Source organism: Prosopis cineraria, unplaced genomic scaffold (genome assembly GCF_029017545.1).
Source record: "Prosopis cineraria cultivar Desert tree isolate PC_DT_omini unplaced genomic scaffold, ASM2901754v1 PC12, whole genome shotgun sequence".
Taxonomy (NCBI): Eukaryota; Viridiplantae; Streptophyta; class Magnoliopsida; order Fabales; family Fabaceae; genus Prosopis; species Prosopis cineraria.
In genome coordinates, this window is record NW_026555343.1 from 6,856,902 (window position 1) to 6,877,793 (window position 20,892).

At 33.0% G+C, this 20,892-nt stretch overlaps 1 protein-coding gene and 2 pseudogenes across 2 annotated transcripts; all 3 read left to right on the forward strand.

Moving 5' to 3' along the window:
* Nucleotides 1-323: 323 nt before the first annotated feature.
* LOC129288351 (VIN3-like protein 2) lies at nt 324-5,772 on the forward strand. Of its 2 annotated transcripts, none has more exons than XM_054924870.1 (5): nt 324-468; nt 657-749; nt 1,737-2,415; nt 3,593-3,912; nt 4,343-5,772. In XM_054924870.1, the coding sequence occupies exons 2-5, from the start codon at nt 725-727 to the stop codon at nt 5,536-5,538; spliced, it is 2,220 nt and encodes a 739-aa protein (XP_054780845.1). In that variant the 5' UTR covers nt 324-468; nt 657-724; the 3' UTR covers nt 5,539-5,772. The 2 variants fall into 2 exon arrangements, with proteins under 2 accessions (XP_054780845.1, XP_054780846.1); XM_054924871.1 differs by having other exon boundaries at nt 374-468; nt 641-749.
* A 3,915-nt stretch (nt 5,773-9,687) lies between these two features.
* LOC129289030 (pentatricopeptide repeat-containing protein At5g08305-like) lies at nt 9,688-11,503 on the forward strand (annotated as a pseudogene).
* Nucleotides 11,504-12,218: 715 nt separating this feature from the next.
* On the forward strand, nt 12,219-14,085 carry LOC129288933 (ribulose bisphosphate carboxylase small subunit, chloroplastic 3-like; annotated as a pseudogene).
* Nucleotides 14,086-20,892: the final 6,807 nt, after the last annotated feature.

Here is a 20,892-nt window from a genome sequence, read left to right on the forward strand (position 1 = left end):
TAGTCCGATGAAGACATTTTTAATTGAAGCAAAGGACCTTGATCTTTCCAGGAAATTTCATAAATTAAAAGGCTGTAAATGTAATTAGTCTTCTAATAAGGTCTGCAACTGTCATTATGAGTGCAGAAGAAGGTTATTTCGGTAATTTCGGTCGTTGGGCCCATTCTAGCTAACAGAAAGGTGAAAGCAGGCAATGTTGAGTGAGCATGCAGCCGCTTTTGCCCCCGGCGATTAGCATATCATCAGAAGCCTTATTTATTTCATACACCAATACTTTTCTTCTTCTCTTTCTTTACAACTTGCAAGCTTTCTCTCTCTTCTCCCACAGTCCCACCAATTCTCCTCCTCCACCTTGTCCCTCCCTCCCTCCCACCCTCCCTCTCTCTCTCTCTCTCTCTCTCACGGGAGGAGTACAGCCAACGGACTGAGAGACGCTGTCACTGTGATTTCATGGATTCGCTGCTCGCGGTAGAATCTCAAGTGTCCTTTCCTGCTCTTTGTTATTCCGCATTTTTACTCCCTTTCAATCTCCTTCACCCCTTTTCTTTTATTTCTGTTTTGGGTCGTTTTCTTTGTTCCATAAATTTAACCCCTTTTTCTTGTTTCTGTTTTTGTTGACATATAGCATCTTCTGACGCAGATATCACTTTGTGCAGATTTGCAAAAGTCTCGGGATTTAGTTTGTGATGCGGTGGGTTGGATCGTTTCTTGTTGCTGAACAGCTATGGCAGCGGATTCGTCTCTCGAGGGTAACGACTGACTTCTTTGTATCTGATTTCTTTTGAATTTTCTCCGATTCCAAGTGGGTTTGTTGATATTAGTCACTGAATTGGATTTTGTTATCCCCGTGAGAGTCACGTTGCTGGGATATAATATGTTCCCTAATTCAATTGTCCAGCGGTTGTTTCATCTCTAATGTTTTTGAGCTGATTGCTGGAGCATTGTGTCATAAATGGTTTTTTGGGTTATTGATTTACTTTTTATTTTTCCCGTCTTCCTTTGAATGCCTTTTGAATCTCGGCTTTTATTTAATTTAATTTATTTTCTTTTATTTTGCCATAGAAAGGTTTGCCAACTCTGTTTCTTTTGTTGAAATTGGCAATTGCGGCTTTAATTTAAAACTATATTGTAGTGTTGATTCCCATGTTGTCACATGCTTTTGGCCAGTTAATTGATAACTGGCAGTGCAGTCTACAAAATAAAATATTGGTGCATTATAGGGGTATTAAATATGTAAGCTTTTTATTTTTTGATAATAGGTTGGTGCATCTGGGAGAAAGCTCTAAATTAGTGGTCTTTGGGATAATTCTCAGGAGAGACCGGGGTTGCATATAAAATTCAAAGGAAGTTAATGCCAGTTGTTTATTTGTTTGACTTTATTGTTCTTTTACTAGAGCTCCCCTGTATTCGTAGTCCTACCCAGATTTATGCAGTTATGACGTCCTTGTCATCAAAGTAAGCAAGTTGGTCATGCAACAGTAGCTGCATGCAATGTAATTGATCAGAGATTCCTGATTAATTTTCAGTTTTTTTTTTTTTATCAAGACTTGTCTAGCGTACAACATTCTTTACACAAAATTTCATGGTTGGTCTGATTTTAGTGTTTTCCCCCATAGATGATCCCTGGTCATATTACTAGAATGGTAGGGAAACAGAACAAATCTTAGTTTATATAACCACGTGGAAAGTTAGATATCTGATGTACTAATATTTGTTTTCCCCTTTACTTTTTCTAGGTTTCACACTTGATCCTGCTAAATGCAGTAAGTTAAGTATGGAGGAAAAGAGAGAACTTGTATATGAAATATCCAAGTGGCCAAATGATGCATTGGAAATGCTACAGTCATGGAGCCGTCAGGAGATTTTACAAATCCTTTGTGCTGAGATGGGGAAAGAGAGGAAGTATACTGGATTAACAAAGGTCAAAATTATAGAAAACCTTCTGAAAATTGTTTCTGAAAAGAAGTCTGGAGGTCAGGAAATTGCTACAGACCTTGAGCCACATTCTTCTACTTCACATGGCCAGAAACCTGCCAAAAGGCAGAGGAAAAATGAGAATCCGTCTCGATTACCTCTTCCAGTAAATGATGTTTCTGTCAACAATGGAGTTGGAGATGTAAGTAGTATTTCATACTGCAAAAACACGGCATGCAAAGCTACAGTAAGTGAATCAGATGCGTTTTGCAAAAGATGCTCATGCTGCATTTGTCATAAATATGATGACAACAAAGATCCCAGCCTTTGGTTAATATGCGTCTCCGAGCCCCCATTTCTTGGTGTTTCTTGTGGCTTGTCATGTCATCTTGAGTGTGCTTTAAGGCATGATAATTCTGGCATTACCAAAGATGGAAAACGTCCCAAGCTTGATGGAAGCTTCTACTGCATCTCATGTGGGAAAGAGAATGACTTGCTCGGGTAATAGTGTATGTTTTACATAAATGTTTTTCAGTTTCTCAGATTACATCTGGTCTCCGTTTGAAAAATTTTCTGCTTCTCTTACATCTGTTTCTCTTTCCATCCTTCTGTGCAGGAGTTCTTTACTAAATTTTCTTAAGCAAGTCAATTGTATTTATTTTCATTTTTATATTTTTTCCAATTTTCTGGCAATCTGTTTTTGGGATCTGCCATGAGACTTTCAGGATTTTATGGACTTGATAGATTATGCATACACGCATCATACATATGTACATGTATGCATACATAACACATGCGCACGCATATATCAAAATGTCAAAACTATTTCCTGAAGGATTTCTCCTGGCTGTGTAAGCTTTTGTTTTGTTTTTTGTTTTTTTGTTTTTAATAATAGCTTTTGGGTTGAAATGGCTGTTTAAATGCCATCTTAAAATTGTGGCTGAGTACTAGACTTGATTTTTCCATCTATTCCTTTTTTTTTTTTTGGCTTTTGAGATAAAAAACTTTAAGTATGATTGGAAATATAGTTATGGTATTGTTTGGTTCACAATATGTTTTCATATTACTTCATTCTGCGTGACAGGGCCATTACGGGATAATCCTAGTCAGGCTTAATGTTTGAGGTAGAGGATAGTTTATATATGTTTTCTAGAACAATGTATTTGCTCATCACTGCCTTTTGGCATCTTTCAGCTAAATGCTTCTGTAATTATAAGATATAAGATGTTTGTCTGATCTCTGGTCTGTACCACATTGATTGAGAGATGTGGTGGATACTATGCTATGTCTATGCAACATTATGCCTTCATTTCCCAACCTGATAGCACTAGCTGATTTTATACATGTGATCTAAGATAAACTTTTATACGAGGTTTGATTTGTTTATTAAAATTTTGTTCTCAGATCAATGAAATTTGTTGTGCATTATATGAGGATGTCTGAATCCATGGAAACCTTTGGTTTTTTTGGTTGGGGGAGGGGGGATGAGGGAATATATCCGGGATTCTTTGCTATATTGAACACCATTCAATCCTACAATAAGTATATTGTGGTTGTCCATGGCATGGTAAGACTGTTTTTAAAATATATGGAATATCTGTTACGTTTTTTTGGATGATTTCTAAATGTCTAGTGAAAGATCAATCTCACTTTTGTTTTGTTTCCAAAATGCATGTAGATGCTGGAGAAAGCAACTGATGGTAGCGAAGGATACCAGACGTGTTGACATACTATGCTACCGTGTTTCCTTGAGCCAAAGAATTTTACAAGGGACTGAAAAGTATAAAAGACTTTATGAAATTGTTGGGGAGGCAGTGAGGAAACTTGAACCTGAATTGGGCCCACTAACTGGTTCGCCAGTGAAGATTGGTAGGGGCATTGTGAACAGACTTTCATCAGGGCCAGAGGTTCAGAAACTTTGTGGTTTGGCTTTGGAGTCGCTGGGTCCTTTTCTTTTTAAAAGGGTTATGCCTCCATCACCTAATCCAACAATTCAAGGTAATCACTCATCTTCGTATTTTCTGCGTGCCCATGTGAGAGTATGTTTGGCTTCTTAACCTAATTGGGAGGGATCTACCTTTTTCTCACAGTATCTTGGGGGAGATTGACCTCTACCACTGATGGAGTATACTCCTTATCCCTAACAAAATATATTTGTGTGAAAAATTTATCCACTGATTAGATGGTGGCGTGTTTATTGACATACTAAATGTGTTGTTTGGAAGCACTTAGTTTCATTTATTGTCTACAATGATTTATATCAGAATCAGACAGTATTTTATTTGAAATTCGTGCACTTATTTCTAATGACATAAAGCACAGTGTTCTAAAGCACGTTACAATTGTAAGGTAATTCTTTTCCCTTGGATTGAGATTCTTGAAATTAAATTCGTAATTATTGGGCTTTCTGTGATTGTACACGACTCAGATGCAAATTTGATTTCTACAAATATGGTGAGATTTAAAGATGTCAGAGATATATCCCTGACTGTGATTTTGGGTTCTGAGGATCCTTCCGAAGAAAATATCAGTGGCTATTCCTTGTGGCATCGCAAGGCTCTTGATGTGGAATATCCAGTTGAGCCAACTTGTACTTTGGTTCTACCTGACAGAAGTTTCAATATAAGGGGTCTAATTCCAGCTACAAAATATAGTTTCAAAGTTGTTTCCTTTAATGGCACAAGAGAGATGGGTATGTGTGAAGTTCAAATCTCAACAGTGCCGGGCGAGTATGAAGTCCCTAACTGTTCAGCAACCGAAAGAAGTCAGAGCCCCGTAACCAACTGTAGCAGCCATTCCAATCCTTCATCAGTGGAAGATGAAACTAATAACAGTAATCCATTTAGTGATCAGACTGATGATCGGGCAGACAATTATCTTACTTATCACAAGGATGCTGACAAGCTTGCGTCTGAAAAATTATCCAATGATGCTATTAAATGTTCCAACACCGTTGTAGGGGGACTGCCTGCTGATGCAGATTCTTTGTCAGAAAAGCAACGTGCTAGAGGCTTGGCCATAACCATACCTGCTTCTGAAATGCTAAAGCTTGACAACAACCATTCACCAGAGGGACAAATCACTGAGGACTTGAGCACTGATGATGGGTTGAATTCCCCTGTTCAGATTGGGAGGGAATGTGTGCCACCGGTGCGTACATTGGAAGCAAGCTTGCCCATTACACCCTGCAAGTTGGAAATACTCAAGGATGGGGCAGGAAGAAACTGTAGATCCAAGTCCATGTGTAAGGATCAAGAAAATGGTTCTGGGAAGAGAGAAGGCCCTCAAGATGGAAGCACATCTAAGAAGAGAATTGAGCAAAGGCAAGATGAGGTTTGTGCTGTCAACACATATTCAGACCGGGATTTTGAGTATTATGTGAAGGTGATCAGATGGCTCGAGTGTGAAGGGCACATAGAAAAGAACTTCAGACAGAAGTTTTTGACTTGGTACAGCTTGAGAGCAACGCCGCAGGAAGTAAAGATTGTGAAAGTGTACATTGATACATTTCTTGAAGATCCAGCATCTCTTGCAGAGCAGCTTGTGGACACGTTCTCAGAATGTATATCAAACAAGAGACCATCTGTGGTGCCAGCTGGGTTCTGCATGAAGCTCTGGCATTGACCATATTTTGCAGGTCCTGCTACTTGCTTGATGATTAAGCCCCAACTGGCTTGTGATGCAGTAATTCTTTAGATCATGAATGATTCTTCTTTTGAACGGTTGCCTATATTTTAGCATTGTCATTCATATGATGATGTAAAGTTGGTAGATTCACTCTTGGAGAACAGTTACAGTTTCAATTTGTGAATTCACTAGCATTTATATGAATGTTGAAATATTGGTAGATGGCTTAAATGATTTGTCTCAAACAACTCCATCTCTAGATTATGCACAGGGTAGGCCGGTTTGGGCATTAGCTGTCTCCTCTGGTAATCATAGGGCCTGGCACAAATGGCCTTTTATTACAAATGGGATCGAATTTATAACCTTATATTTATCGGGGAATTTGCAGGCCACTGGGCTATAAGACCACTGATGTTTTGGATCTTCTTTAATAAGCAAATGTTTCAAGAGATCCAATGTTAACAAGTCATTTGAAAAAATATTATGCCCCAATTGCTGATGGGTCTTTGTTCTACCTATGAGTCTAGGCCTATCGTCTATTACAAGGACTTCAATCCCCTTGGGAAATAAGACTTGGGACAACTTTGCAAAGGAGATTGTTGCATTCTGAGTGTTCATATATCTTTACCTTCTCCATGCTTAAATATCTCTTAAGAAACACTAGAAGATCCTAATTGATTGATCTCGAAGTGTGTTAGACCCTCCGCCCTAAATAGTTGATTAATTTGTTATAGAATGGGAGAATTATAATGTGTTGACCCTTGAGTGCCCAAAAAAAGAATAGCTCAATTTTTACCTTAAAAAATTTTTTTTTAGCAGTTAAAAAAAATTAAAATCTTCAAGTTTACTTTTCTTTTAAAAAAATCTTATTTCATATATTTTTCTTTAATTTCTGCTTTTAACAATATTTTTAATCCATTTCAATTTCATTGATTAATATATTCAACAAAAAATTTGTATTTTAAAAAAATTAAAGATAAATTTTTGTTGTGTCCATTAAGTGACTCACTTTCTCTCCCTCTCTTCTTCCACATAATATATATATATTGTCTTCTTCCGCTCATAACTCTCTCTCCAATCATTCCTCACCACCATGAAAAATAAACATCTACAGGTATTTGGGCCGGTCTGAGTTTAAACGGGCTTAGACTGATTTCTTTTTTGTAAGCTTGTTCAAGATAACTTTAAAAGGTCCAATTATAAGGGGCGAGAATTATCTAAAACCCCGTTTAACTTAATATTAAGAGTACTGAGCTTTATTATATCTATTTTATATATTTTTATAAATTTATGTAAATTTTTTATTTTTCTTTAATTTAGCTATCTATAAATCACAATTTAAAAATATGTTACAATAGTTAAATGTTGTCTATAATTGTAATAATTTTTACATTCTATAATCAAGCGTTTTAAATATGATAAATTATATTTTAATAATTAAATGTGCTAAATAATTGTTAAAAAATATTATTTTGTTCTCAATAGATTTTTTTCCATTGAAAATACTATTTAATAGTTAAAAATCAATTAGGATTTGTGATTGTATTTGATCTAAATTACTGACTCTTTTCGAAAAGTGCTTCAATGCTTGGTGCCGGAATTGTGGGGGGAGGAAAATATCAATGGGCGGGTCTGGAGCACATGAAAAGTTAAAATGTTGAAAGCTATAAGATGCTTCACGCACAACAGGCCATTGGCACTTTTAATATTGAGTTATCATCTATGGTAAAATAAATAATAATATGAGATTAAATAAAAATTGATATATTTTCCTTTATGATTGACAAACCAAAAAGGCATATACAATAGGAACTAAAATCAATCCTAAAAAAAAAAATAATTGAAGGGAAATTACTTGAAAATGAGGACATAGTTAACCTCTGACTCAACATTTTTCATGTGGTAAGGATCTAACATCCTTGTCTCACATAAACCTAATAATCTTCATATATACTTATAACTAATGGCCGAGCCAAAAACTCTTTGAAGTCAATGTAATATTCCCCAAATGCCCTTCATATCAATGTAATTCCACCATTACATGTTGCCACCTCATCTAAACAAAGAAAATCCAATAGTCCAACGCAAGGTACATCAGTTGACTATCTATGGAGCATGGAACAATTAACTGTTACAGGTACGTTGGAACAACTATTTTGCCTCTTTTAAAATGGATCTTTTCAAAAGAGTTGACATTTTTTGTTTCCAACGACTATTAATAGAAGTCAATTAATAAAACCCCATCTAAAATATGGGGCAACAAGCGATCTCACTCAAGGATGAATCAAGAATTAGGTATTGGGGGCAAGAATTAAAAAAGGATTAAGGTGCAAAAACACTGATCCAATAGTTGACCAGAAGCATTTAATAGCTTAAAGTGAGAAAAATAATAAAAATACCCATAGTGTTCTTAGAATTAATGCAAAAGTGATCAAACCATTATTTTACCCTAACATCGTTAATTTCTTATATTAAATGCTGACTGTACTTGTCACGTGTCTTTGATACTAATATGGACTAAAAAAAGGGGGGTAAAAATACTCACGAAGTCATAGCCCAGGGGTATCTAGGAGCCTAAACTAAAAAAAAAAGACAAAAATACTCATAACATTGTTGAAATTGGTTATAAAAGTAGCTAATCCATCAAATTTCTTAAATGTTGACTATTTAGTTGATACCTAAACAAAAGTTAGCTGTTTTTTGATTGATGTAGACAAAAATATTTTCAAAATAAATTTCTATGAAGATTGATCGATTATCGTATGAGCACTTATAATATTACTTTAGTAAATATAATAGTGATCAATATTAAATTCATGTCACATGGTTCTTTCTATCGCACGTATCCTATCCTCTCCCTCCCTCCTCACTTTTTTCTTGTCTATAAAATTTGAGATTCAACACATTGAGATAGTTTTAAAATTCATTCATATGATGTAAAGAAGTGCTTTTATTCAATAGGTTTAAAATTCTCAAATAGTTTTCACCATTGCTGCAAAGAAGCAAGCGATTTAACTTGATGTTTGGTTAAAATAACATTTTCCACATGATATTCATAAGATGGCCAATCAACCTTCTAGAATTTCACTTTACGAATATTTTTTGTCCATTTCAACAAAAACATAGTAATTTTTTATTTAAGTGTTAGCTAAACGGCAATATTTAAGAATTTGATAGATTGATCACTTTTGCACTAATTTTGATAATATTATGAGTATTTTATTATTTTTCTCATTTTTGGCTATTAGATGCTTCCTGACCAATAATTTCATGAGTAATTTTTTTTTTTAGTCCGCGTCATTAAAGATTGACACATTTAAATATAGTTAGCATTTAACATTGAAAACTAACGGTGTTAACATAAAGTTAACAGTTTGGTCACTTTTACTTAACTTTGGTATGTATATATATTTTTGCCTTTCTTTTAATTTTAGGTTATTAAAGGTAGTTTTGCACTTTAACCCATTAAAAAATAAGAGAGAAGGGGGCTAAAAAGTGTTAAATATTTTTTTATTAGTAAAATACATACAAATTAAAACAAATTTTTAGGGGGATGGCCCGCTTTCCGGTGAATTGGTCACTAATATCATTTCTTCAGTCTATAAATAAATAAATAAATAAATCCATCTCATTTGAAGTGTGTGGCAAGTTCAAATATTCATTTTCCTTTGTCCTCCAGCTAATTTCATTTGTAAAAATATTCTTCTGAAAGAGTTGATAAAATTGCGTGAAAATATTGTCATAAAGAATCAACGATAATTGAATTTAATCGAAATGATTAATTTCTTACAATATAATAAATCTAAGTTTAAATTCTGAGATATGTTTGCATTTAACACTTAATCGTGCATGTAGCTGGAAATCTGGAATGTTGAACCGCACCGTTTGTGCTGGGATTCTAGTGAACCGACCTGAGTTTGTGGTTTCGAATTCGATTCCGTACATGCCCCACCTTGAAGAGCACGCGCACACGTCGTCGTCGTCCTCCTTGCGTTGCCGCCGTCGAACCATCTCCGTCCAGACAACACCACTGCTCCGCTGCTTCACTCCATTACATTATATTTTTATTATTTAATTTACAAAATGTATTCAGAACGAATGAGGATTCTAGTGAACCGACCTGAATTTGTGGTTGCGAATTCGATTCCGTACATGCCCCATCTTGAAGGGCACGCACACACGTCGTCGTCGTCCTCCTTGCGTTGCCGCCGTCGACCATCTCCGTCCAGACAACACCACTGCTCCGCTGCTTGACTCCATTAAACATTATATTTTTATTATTTAATTTACAAAATGTATTCAGAACGAATGAGGCTAGCTGTGTCTGATTCGTTGGCTTCTTGAATCCCAGAAAGTGGGAGATCCAAACTGCTCCCATGAAAAAGAAAAATGGTCAGTGCATCCCACGAAGTCTATTTCTACATCTGCTAGAAGAATGCTTGGGCATGAGAGAGTTGAAGCAAGTTCATGCTTCTGCTATTACCCACGGTCTTGCTCGATTCTCCTACAAATCGCTAGCAAAATATTGGCTTTCTGTGCTAATCAGAACACAAGGATTTAAGCTACGCAGAGACGCTTTTCAATCACATGTCGACGCCCAATGTCTTTGATTGCAATTCCATGATAATGGGTTTCTCGGGTAATTCAGAGTTCGACAAGTTTTCTCCATTTTCACAACCGAATGCCCAGAATTGGCTTACGTCCTAATGCTCGAACTTTCACTTTCGTGGTCAAATCATGTGTTCTTTGTCTTTGCTTGAACAGGTTCATACTCAGATAGTAAAGTTGGGGAATTTCTCTGATGTTCATGTTGTTAGTTCTTTATTAAATATGTACTCTAAACACGGGGCAATTCCAGGTGCTCGCAATTTGTTCGATGAAAGTTCTCATAAGAATGTGGTTTGCTGGACCAGCCTTTATTAGTGGTTATTGTGGCAATGGGTTGGTCAGTGAAGCTCGGAATTTGTTTGATGCAATTCCTCAAAGAAATGATGTTTCCTACAGTGCAATGGTGTCTGGGTATGTCAAGAATGGTTTCTTCAATGAGGAATTGAGCTCTTTCGTGAGATAAAGGTTCTAGAGATCTAAAGCTGAACAACTCACTATTAGTGAGTGTTCTTACTACTGCCTGTGGGCTGTAGGTGCCTTTGAAGAAGGTAAATGGGTTCACTCTTACATTGTTGACTCTTTGCACAGATGGAGATGATTGGACCCAAACCAAATGCTTGTGACTTTCATTGGTGTTCTTAATGCTTTGCAATCACAAATTTTCTATTGAATGAAGCATGGAGAGTAATTCGGACGTAATGTATAAAGGTTTATGCTATATTACCATCCATTGAGCACTATGGATGCATGGTTGATATATTGGCTCGAGCTGGACGAACTAAAGAGGCTCAAGTACTTATTAACAGCAATGCCAATGAAACCTGATGGAGCTATATGGGGGTCAATTGTCAATGGGTTCTGATGCATGGTGATACTGAGCTGGGGCTGAGAGTTGGGAAGCTCTTGATTAGATTAGAGCCTCAGCATAGTGGAAGATATGTCCGTCTGGCAAATATTTATCCCAGTATGGGTAAATGGGAGAGTGTTTTCTGAGATGAGGAAAATGATGAAAGACCGAGGAGTACTACCGATTTCTGCTTGGGTTTTCATAGAGATTGATCAGATTGTCCACAGATTTGTGGTTGATGATACGTCTCATTCTTGTTTAGGGGATATCTATAGTGTTTTGAGTCTACTGGGAAAAGGACTTGAGGATTTTTCTGTAGCAGATGATTTATTTAACATCGATGTCTTGATGGGCAAAATGTTTCAGACTGAAATTCACATGCCTGCAAGACATGCCAGGCTCCAGGGAAAACTTTAAATTTCCTCCTTGGATAACGAAGGTTTAATCCTTCAATGAGTTAACACTCCCCTTCATTCTGCCAAATGATTTGTCTGGTTTGTTTGCGAATTCAGCTTTATTTGGACCGTAAAGAAGGGTTTTTGAGACAAGCATGTCGACGTTCAGCTAAACGCATGAGAAAAGTCAAAAGAAAAGTGGAGGATCCCTTTGTCTATATATTTTTTATTCAAATAGTTAGGTTTTGTCTTTCAACTTGCTGGCGGAAACTCCTCGGTGAAACCATTGTTTGCGAATTCAGCAATGAGGTTAGCTTCTGAACAGGGGAAAATTCATTCTTTATTTGGACCGTTAAAGAAGGGTTTTGAGACAAGCATGTCGACGTTCAGCTAAACGCATGAGAAAAGTCAAAAGAAAAGTGGAGGATCCCTTTGTCTATATATATTTTATTCAAATAGTTAGGTTTTGTCTTTCAACTTGCTGGCGGAAAGGAAACTCCTCGGTGAAACCAGGGATTGGTGGGCCCCTCCTTTCATTTCTACTGCTGGTTCTGCTAGCAGAATTTTGAAAAGGCGTATTTCTAGATTCGAATATTTTTATGCTATAATATTATCTGAAAAAGATTAGAAAAAATGAAATCAAAAACTAAAATGAATCTACACACACTTTTATTCTCTTGCTTCTTTCTTGTTGTACTATAGTATTATTAAAAAAAAAAAGATCTAAAGTATCTTTTAAAATTATTTTAGATAAATTGAAGAAAGAAAAAAGGGAACAGGGCGAACCAACTCTCATCTCTACTTCTTCTCATTTCATTTGAAAGATTAACATCAAGTCATTCACAATTATACTACGATAGATCCCATCCTCTCTTTAGATCACTCAAGTCACTTGTATTTCGATTGAATCTACCCTCTCTCTTCCAGTAAACTTTTCTGTCAAGACCGACTTGGAAAATGTCTTCTGCAACTTTTACAGGTTCAATTTCTGGGACTGGCTTTGTTGGTCTGAAAGCTAATTCCTCAAATCTCTGTCTAAATACAGGTTCCATTGGTTGGGAAAAGAAAACTGTCTCCAATGGCTCTAAAACTCACTGCATGAAGGTGAAGTGATCCGATGAACGATCTTAAAATTGGCAAGAGACTGAATGAATTAGTAATTTCCCTCTTTCTTATTTGGTTTTTCTTGTGGTGTGTTCAAACAGACATGGAATCCCATCAACAACAAAAGTTTGAAACACTCTCTTTCTCTTACCTCCCTCCTCCTCTGACGAGTCTGTGGCAAAGGAGATCGACTACATGCGCAAGAAAGGATGGATCCCCTGCCTTGAATTTGATGAGGTAATGTTTTGGAACGAATCTGGATGATATCTCAGATTTATGTTCATCTTCTCGGAGTATAGAAGGTTATAATTGCTGATGAAACTATATTAATTGGTTACTCTTTGTCCAGAGATGTTTAATAATAATTGTCCAACAGTTCAAGGGAAGATTATATTGTCTAAAAATGGATGGGAACTTATGCGATTCTAATATTCAAACATTCATTAGTCTTGTGATCTCTGTTTTTATGGTTTAATCAAGTTAAGCAGATTCCCCATGAATGGACTGGAGAACCAGATGTAATTCTATTATATGAATATTTACTCCCTCTAATTTTATTTATATGTCATTTTTTAACATACTTCATCGAACTAAATAAATCTTAAAGCTTGTTGACTCTTCTAAAAATACAATTATCTCACAAACATTTATGGAAGGTAAAATTAAACTTGTAATAAAAAAACTCATGACTTGACTTATAAGTAGAATTTAAAAATTATTTTCTTCTACCTCAGTAAACACAACCAAGGAGGTCTCTTATATTGATGGTTCATTTTTCAGAGCAAGACTCGTATTGTGTATGTGAGTAACATGAAGTGTGTGTTGTGTTGGACATGGAAGGTGGGATGTGTTAGGAGGGAGAACAGCAAGATGCCAGGGTACTATGATGGAAGGTATTGGACACTCTGGAAATTACCAATGTTTTGGGTGTAGTGATCCCTCTCCAGTGCTGAATGAGATCCATGAATGCAAGAAGACATACCCAATGCTTATATTCGCTGTTTGGCGTTTGACAACAAGCGCCACATGCAGGCCATGGCCTTCATCATCCAGAGACCTTCACCCCTTGAGTTCACCTTCCATATTTTGATGATAATCTTTCCCTTCATCTAATTTTCTTTTTTCTTTTCTTGAGGATGATAGTTAAGTTCTTAAAAAAAAAGAAGAATTAATGACAATAGATCTTGATAAATTTTTTTGAAAAATGAGTTATAATATCTGTTCAAATATAACATTTAAATTTCAAATATAACACTCAGATTATAGTTGGAATTCCTGTCTTCAACTATTTGAATTAATATTATAATTTATTTTTTAAAAAATTTATAAAATACCTAATTGTCATTTATTCTCATATTTAGACTTTACTGTCATCCTCCACTTTTATATTTTTCTTTTTTCTTCTTGTTGGTTGGAGTGAAATAATTGGTTTTTACTGTGTTTGCACGAAGAAGAATCAGAAAATGTCATGTCATGCTCATGCCTCCCACTTGTTTGTGGGGATACAACAAATCTGATTGATCGAGCTTTTTGGTGTGAGTTTACTGACGTCGATGTGGGAACCAGCCCATAGTTTTGTGTTGTTTTAAATTGAGCAGTATAATCCACTTGATCTCATTTTTCACATAAATTTTTGGGTTAGTGGTAATTTGAACTCCTGTCCTTTTATTATTTTTCCCTCGCCTAAGAACTTAAAACATTTGTCCTTGACCGAGACAAGTTGCCAAATGGAATGCTTGAAGCGTGATTTGCATCGCTGGAAGATATTTACATTTATATTAACTAGTTAAACACTGGTCTGGCCAAAATAATAAAATAATAATAATAATAAGTCAGTCAATCAATCACCGGTTTGTGGATTTTAATTTTATAAATTCTTCTAAGCGGTAAACAGCCGCAATTAATACATATAAAGTGTTTATATGAGTGAAATAAAAAAACAGAATATATCTGAGTTTTACATTTTACTCAAGTTTTATTATATATTTTTATATTTTTTTTCAGAATTTTATTCCTACATTTTTTTTCATTGTTTTAGATCTTATAACACCGCTCTTGGAGTGATCTAGAATATTGAAAATAAAAGTATAGAGATTGAGAATAATAAAAAATATAAGGATTTCTAGCAAAACTGCGAAAAAGTTAAAGATTTAAAATTATATTTTTTATATAAAATATAACTCCTTGATCAATAATAAATTTAAAAATGATAATGAATAAAAAAGTGTAGTGATATAACATGATAGAGAAATTTTAAATACAAATGGAGGATGGATGTAATAATTTGTTACACTAAAAGAAAGAAGATAAAGTTAAAAAAAGAAAAAAAAAAAGAAAAAGTAGAACAACTCAAGATGGTGTTAACTTCTCTGATTTCATGTCATTTAAGCATATTTTTTTTGAATTTTAATATATTTTGGACAATTGTATATATTTTCAATATTCAAGTTAAAAAAATATGCATGTTGTTTTGAAAATTCAAACAATGACTCTATTTTGTATTTTAAAATTTAATTTATTGATATTTTATTTTAAGTTTGGTTAGGTGTATTTTTGAACCTTTATTGAGGCTTTTAAAAGGTTTTAAATGATACAACACATGATTTGACCCTCGAGATACAATACATGGCTAGGCCTTGATAAGTATAACTCAATACTAAGCAAGCTCATATCTTGGCTTTTATTTATGGTTATAACAAAGGATAAAAAATAGATTGTCTTTTGTGAATGGTAAATGATATTGAGAGTCAGAAGGTGACATATCAATCTTTAAAATGTAACCTTCATTCCATCCTGAAATTGTTCAAGCTTTCAGAATATGTTTTCTTGTTTGAGTAACAATTAGATGCATGTCATTACATAGACCAAAGATTTATCAATATTTCTGAGAAGCATAATAGGAGCTCTGCTTACATTTAAAGAGGTAGACATGTTTTAACATCTCGAGATATTTTTGTGTCTTTATTGTTTAAACACAATTGAAGTGAAATCATACATATAATAACAAAACAAAATTAACATACATATATAGATATATATATATATAAAATACCAAATCAGGATGGGACCAAATGTCCTGATACTAAACCTCTGTCTTATCTTGTGTGGAGTACAATTTTATTTCGTTGCGCATCCTTCTCTAATTATTTCGATTAGGAATAGACTTGTTGTATGGACATGATTGGGATGGAAACAGGCCGATCGGGACTAGGACTCCTATAAACGCCTTTAGTGCATGGGACATGATACTAAGGACAACATTTTTGGCTTGGGATTAATTGAGAATGCTGACTATGAATTTAATTTGGCGTGAATGTGAGTGTGAAGTGAATTTTTTAATTTGATAAAATCTGGATAGGTTTAGCTGGGATGCAATTTATCTTTTGTTTTCTCCTTGTTTTATCCCAAAAAAAAAAACAGAAGGCAAATCATGAAACAACAAAGAAAAGTAACAACCATTGCAACATAACTAATATGCAGGGTTTTAAAACCGGACCGAACCGGCCGGTTCAACCAGTTGAACCGGGAACCGGCTCCTGGTTCGGTTCGATCGACCCTTAAAAATCGGTCAGCAGAGAATCGGTCAACAACCAGTTAAACCGGTCAAAAACCGGTAAAACCGGACAAAAACCGGATCGGTTCTCATGAAAGAACCGGAAAAATTAAAAAAATAAAAAAATAAATTAAAAAAAAAATTACATCTTTCTTGATATTTAAATGAAAAGATAGAATTTAATTTGTAAGATTAAAAATTTTTTTTCAATTTATAAAATCTATATTTTTGAAAAAATGCATATTTAAATTTTTTTTTTTGATATATAAAAAAATATATTAATTAATATCAATCGGTTCGACCCCGGTTCGACCACGGTTCGATCAATGAACGTGAACCAATGTCTCGTCCGGTTCAATGACCGGTCCGGTTTTTAAAACCTTGCTAATATGTAAATATATTTCCCTTTGTTAAAAGCTAAACCTTATATATTTAACCTTACATATATAAATATGTACACCCATGCGATTTGCGAAGCACATCATCATTAACCGAGAGTGAGCTTCCTCTTTCCTGTGTATTTATGCAGTCTGCTACTAATAAAAATCTTGATTTTACAGTAAATTTGAAGACACAACAGAAACACTCTAGGAATTGTCAGTTTATTTTGCAATGTATATTTTTGTTTGTCCCATTTCCCAAATCAACATTATCAACTAAAACAACCATTCGCTGTGTTCTTCATTATTCATGTCATAGTCTTACCTGTGAGCATCGCCGCCCTCATCCACGGCGGAGAGGAGCATAGCCGCAGGTTTTATGGGTCTATTTATGCAGCAACCATCAGAATATCTTGTGAGTCTATTTTAATTTTATCTTCCTCCTGGGTCCTTTTTTTTTTTTTTTTCTTTTCGTGTTCAATCTTTAATATTCAACCAATTAATATGCATCCATCAAGATAAGATGCAGACATGAAAAGTAGAGAAGAAAAACGATGAGGGTTCAAAGTGGAGAAGAGAATGTATAAATACAAATACTTGGTGGCTTTGTTATTTCTTAGAGGAATTTTCTTTCATCTTAACAGTGACCTGACCCACAAGAAGTTGATTGATTAATTTCTATTCTACATGCCATAGAGGAAGAAGACAATCAGGGAGGGAGATTTTTTTTTTTAAAATAATTTATTGTTTAAGGGACATTTTGGGCTTTTAATAGTTCTGATTAAATATAAAAAATATTTTTCCCATCTTGTTAATAATCAACCAAACATAATGATGAGGAAGAACATTGCACTGCACTGTATTACATCATTAAAAATGTTTGCAATTGAACCAAACTGGGCCCCTAATTTGGCATGAATTTAATTATAAAATATTTTCCCCATCTTGTGATGTGAATTTTTTAATTTGATAAAATATGGATAGGTCTAGTTAGGATGTAGTTTGCTTTGGTAATGTTTTAATTATAAATAAGATATTTAAATTTTAAATATAACTTTCATATTTTAGTTGAGATTCTTATTTATAATTTTCAAAATCAATTGTTCTAATTTATCATTTTTTCAAAAAAATTATGCATATTCAATTGTCATAAATTCAATCTCTTAAAATTTAATTTGAATTTTTTCTTTTACAAAATGAAATTAAATTTTTATATTTTTATTAAAATATTATATAATTCTATAGTCAGTTACATAAATTTTATTACTCAAAATTTTTATAATTAGGTTATGTTGTTTCAATAAATTTTATATACATAGATTTTTCATAGAAAAATTAGTAAAAATTTAAACATTTTATTAAATTAAATTTTGTTTTTTGGCTAAAAGTATTCAATCAATTTTTTTTATATATTTTAAAAAATTTGAAAATATTAATTATTCATTAATAATTTTAACCTTCAAAGACTAATATATTTTTTGTCAATCAAATTATAAGGACTTAATTAAAATAAAATAAACTAGAAGAAACTAATTTAAAATTAATAAAAATTAGATGGACTTAATCATCACTTCTTCCAAAATATCTAAAGTTTTAGTTACATTTTAAAGCCTGACTGAGCAATTATGGTTTAATGGCATTGTTAATTTTCTTTCGTATTCAATGTCCTTCTCTTCCTTTTGTGATATATTTAATGTTCTCTCTGTTTCATTTTATAAGACATTTTTTAATAAAATTGTAAATTCTAATGAAGTCAATTAAACACAGTTTAAAATTTTAAATTTTTCAAAGAAAAATACTTCCTCCTTTTTAAATTATAAGACACTTTTAGATAAAATCTCACATATCAATAAACCTCATTAACTATACTTAACAACCTTATCTTTTCAAAATAAAAAGATAAACTTTTCAAATACCATCATTTAATATATTGAAAGGAGAAATGATGAAAATTAATTATAAAGAGAGAAAGATTAACATTAGAATTGGTGCATTTAATGAAACTTTAATTTACTCAAAGTATTTTATATTTTAGGACGAAAAAACTCTTTCAAAAATGTCATATAATTTAGGATGGAGAGAGTATAAACTAAAAAATTTCTTTATTTAACAAGGAATAGAGAAAGAAAAATATTTAATGACTGAAATGATGAAAGATAATTTTAAAATAAACCTCATTAATAAATAATTATTTTTCTCAAAACGTCCTATATCATAAAACATCAAATCACTCAAAAAAATTCCAAAAAAAACCAAATTAATGAATATTTATTTATCCAGCAATTGTTAATGTAAAATGAAACTTGAGAACTTACCTTAAAAAAAAAAAAAAAGTGAACTGAAAGCAAAGTTTAGGATTGAATCCCCTTACTATAACAAATTAAAGAAAATCGATTAAAACTCCTGGAACACTCGTTTTATATAATACTACATACATACGCACATGACACATTCGTGTGTGTACGTGTAAGTTCCATCTTCATTTCTTCCCAATTTAGTGCAATTGAAGCCATCGTTGAAAATGGCTGCCTTTTCAGATGTCACCTATGCTCATTAAAATTTGGCGTATTAGAAATTCATTAATGCCATCATTTTTTTGAATGTCATCATTTGATGTATCAACAACGCTCAAAGATAATATAAATTAATATATTCATGTTTATACCGCCACTGTGATGCACAAAAGATCTCACAGGTTTCAATATGAATATATTTTTTTTAAAAAAAATTGGGATATGATCATAAACTTTAATTCAGTAATTATCATCACTATTACCCCAACCACACCCTTAATTTAATATTTTTATCACCATCACCATGATGAGAACACACATCACTCATTATACCACTACCAATATCGTAATATTGTTATTGTTAATGTCGACATAATGTTACCATTATCACCATGGTTATCACCGTTACCATACTTTGTAGCCACCGTAGATAAAATCACCACCATCATGACTGTCGCCATTATTATTTTCAATGTCATAACTATCACCATAATTACTACTCTCACTATATATAACCAAACCACAAGGAATAAAAAAAGTAGCTAAATTTAGACTTTTTTTTTTTGAATACATTAGTCATAATATTTCAAAATTGTCCTTCATTAAAATCTATAACTTCATTAAAACTTTGGGGGAGCATATCAAAGGCCCTGAAAACAAAAAAAATTGCACTGGAAGCCCATTATATGCTGATTTTGCATTACAAGTTCAAAAGCTCTTGTTATAATTTTTTTAAAAAGTGAAAGTATAATTTTACTCCTGTGATTTGAAAACTTAAATTATATACAACATAATATTTACGAGTACATAATACAATGTTAATAAATTTTTAACATAATATCCATACGTATTTAATTGATCAGTAAATTTAATAAAATATATAAGTGATATAAACAATATTAAACACCATGTCTATACATGTACAAGATAATATTCAAGCATTCCACGCATAGACATTATGTTAAAAATTTATGAACGTTGTGTTAAAAATCCATTAACATCTTATTGTGTGCCCATAAATATTATATTGTATATGCTTTATGTGACTTAAATATTTTTATAGATTAACTTAATATGCATAAATATTGTGTTGAAAATTCATGAATATCATATTATATATTCATAAATATTGCATTATACATACTCTGTCTGACTCGTATATTTTGATTTACAAATCAATTAAATATGCATGGATATTGTATTGCAAATTTATAAATAAATCATCCTTTTTGATTATTAGAAACAAAAATAAATCATCAATAAATCCCATTTGATTATTAGAAAAAATAAAAAGAAATGAATTAAAAAAAATTAACACAAAAATAAATTAAACCATCCTTTTTTCTTATAATAAACATAATAAAACTTATTAATATATTATAAATATAAGAATCATAACACCTTTCAAAAATTATGAATAATGATTTTTAACTTCATGAATTAAATTATTCCCTCTTATGATTGTGGTTCACTATTTTTTTTTTGTTCATTTTATTTTTATCTTTATTTTTTCAATCTATTCTATTTTTCAGGACCAAAGGAATTTACTTTTGCCACAATTCCTTTCAACCCCACAATCACCACCATGCCATCATTACTTCTTCTACCTTGTCACTGGCATTACCTCAATTCTATTACCAATTAGAAATAACTCCAGATCAAGTCGAAATCTATTGTGTACAGTAATAGCAATAAATCTCGAATATATGATTTGAAAAGGAAAAAAAAAAAACGGAATGCTAACTCTGATACTAAAACTACCGATAATCAAGAAAACAGACCTGATCAATCACTTACTCATGTAACCAAAGTATACACGGAAGAACGAAGAAGCCACTACTACTTAGTGGCTATAATAATTCACACTCAAGTCTTTGCCTCTTCTTGGATGGGCACAATTCATGATGTCTTTCCACATTAAAAAAAAAAAAAATCATCAGCACAAACTAGC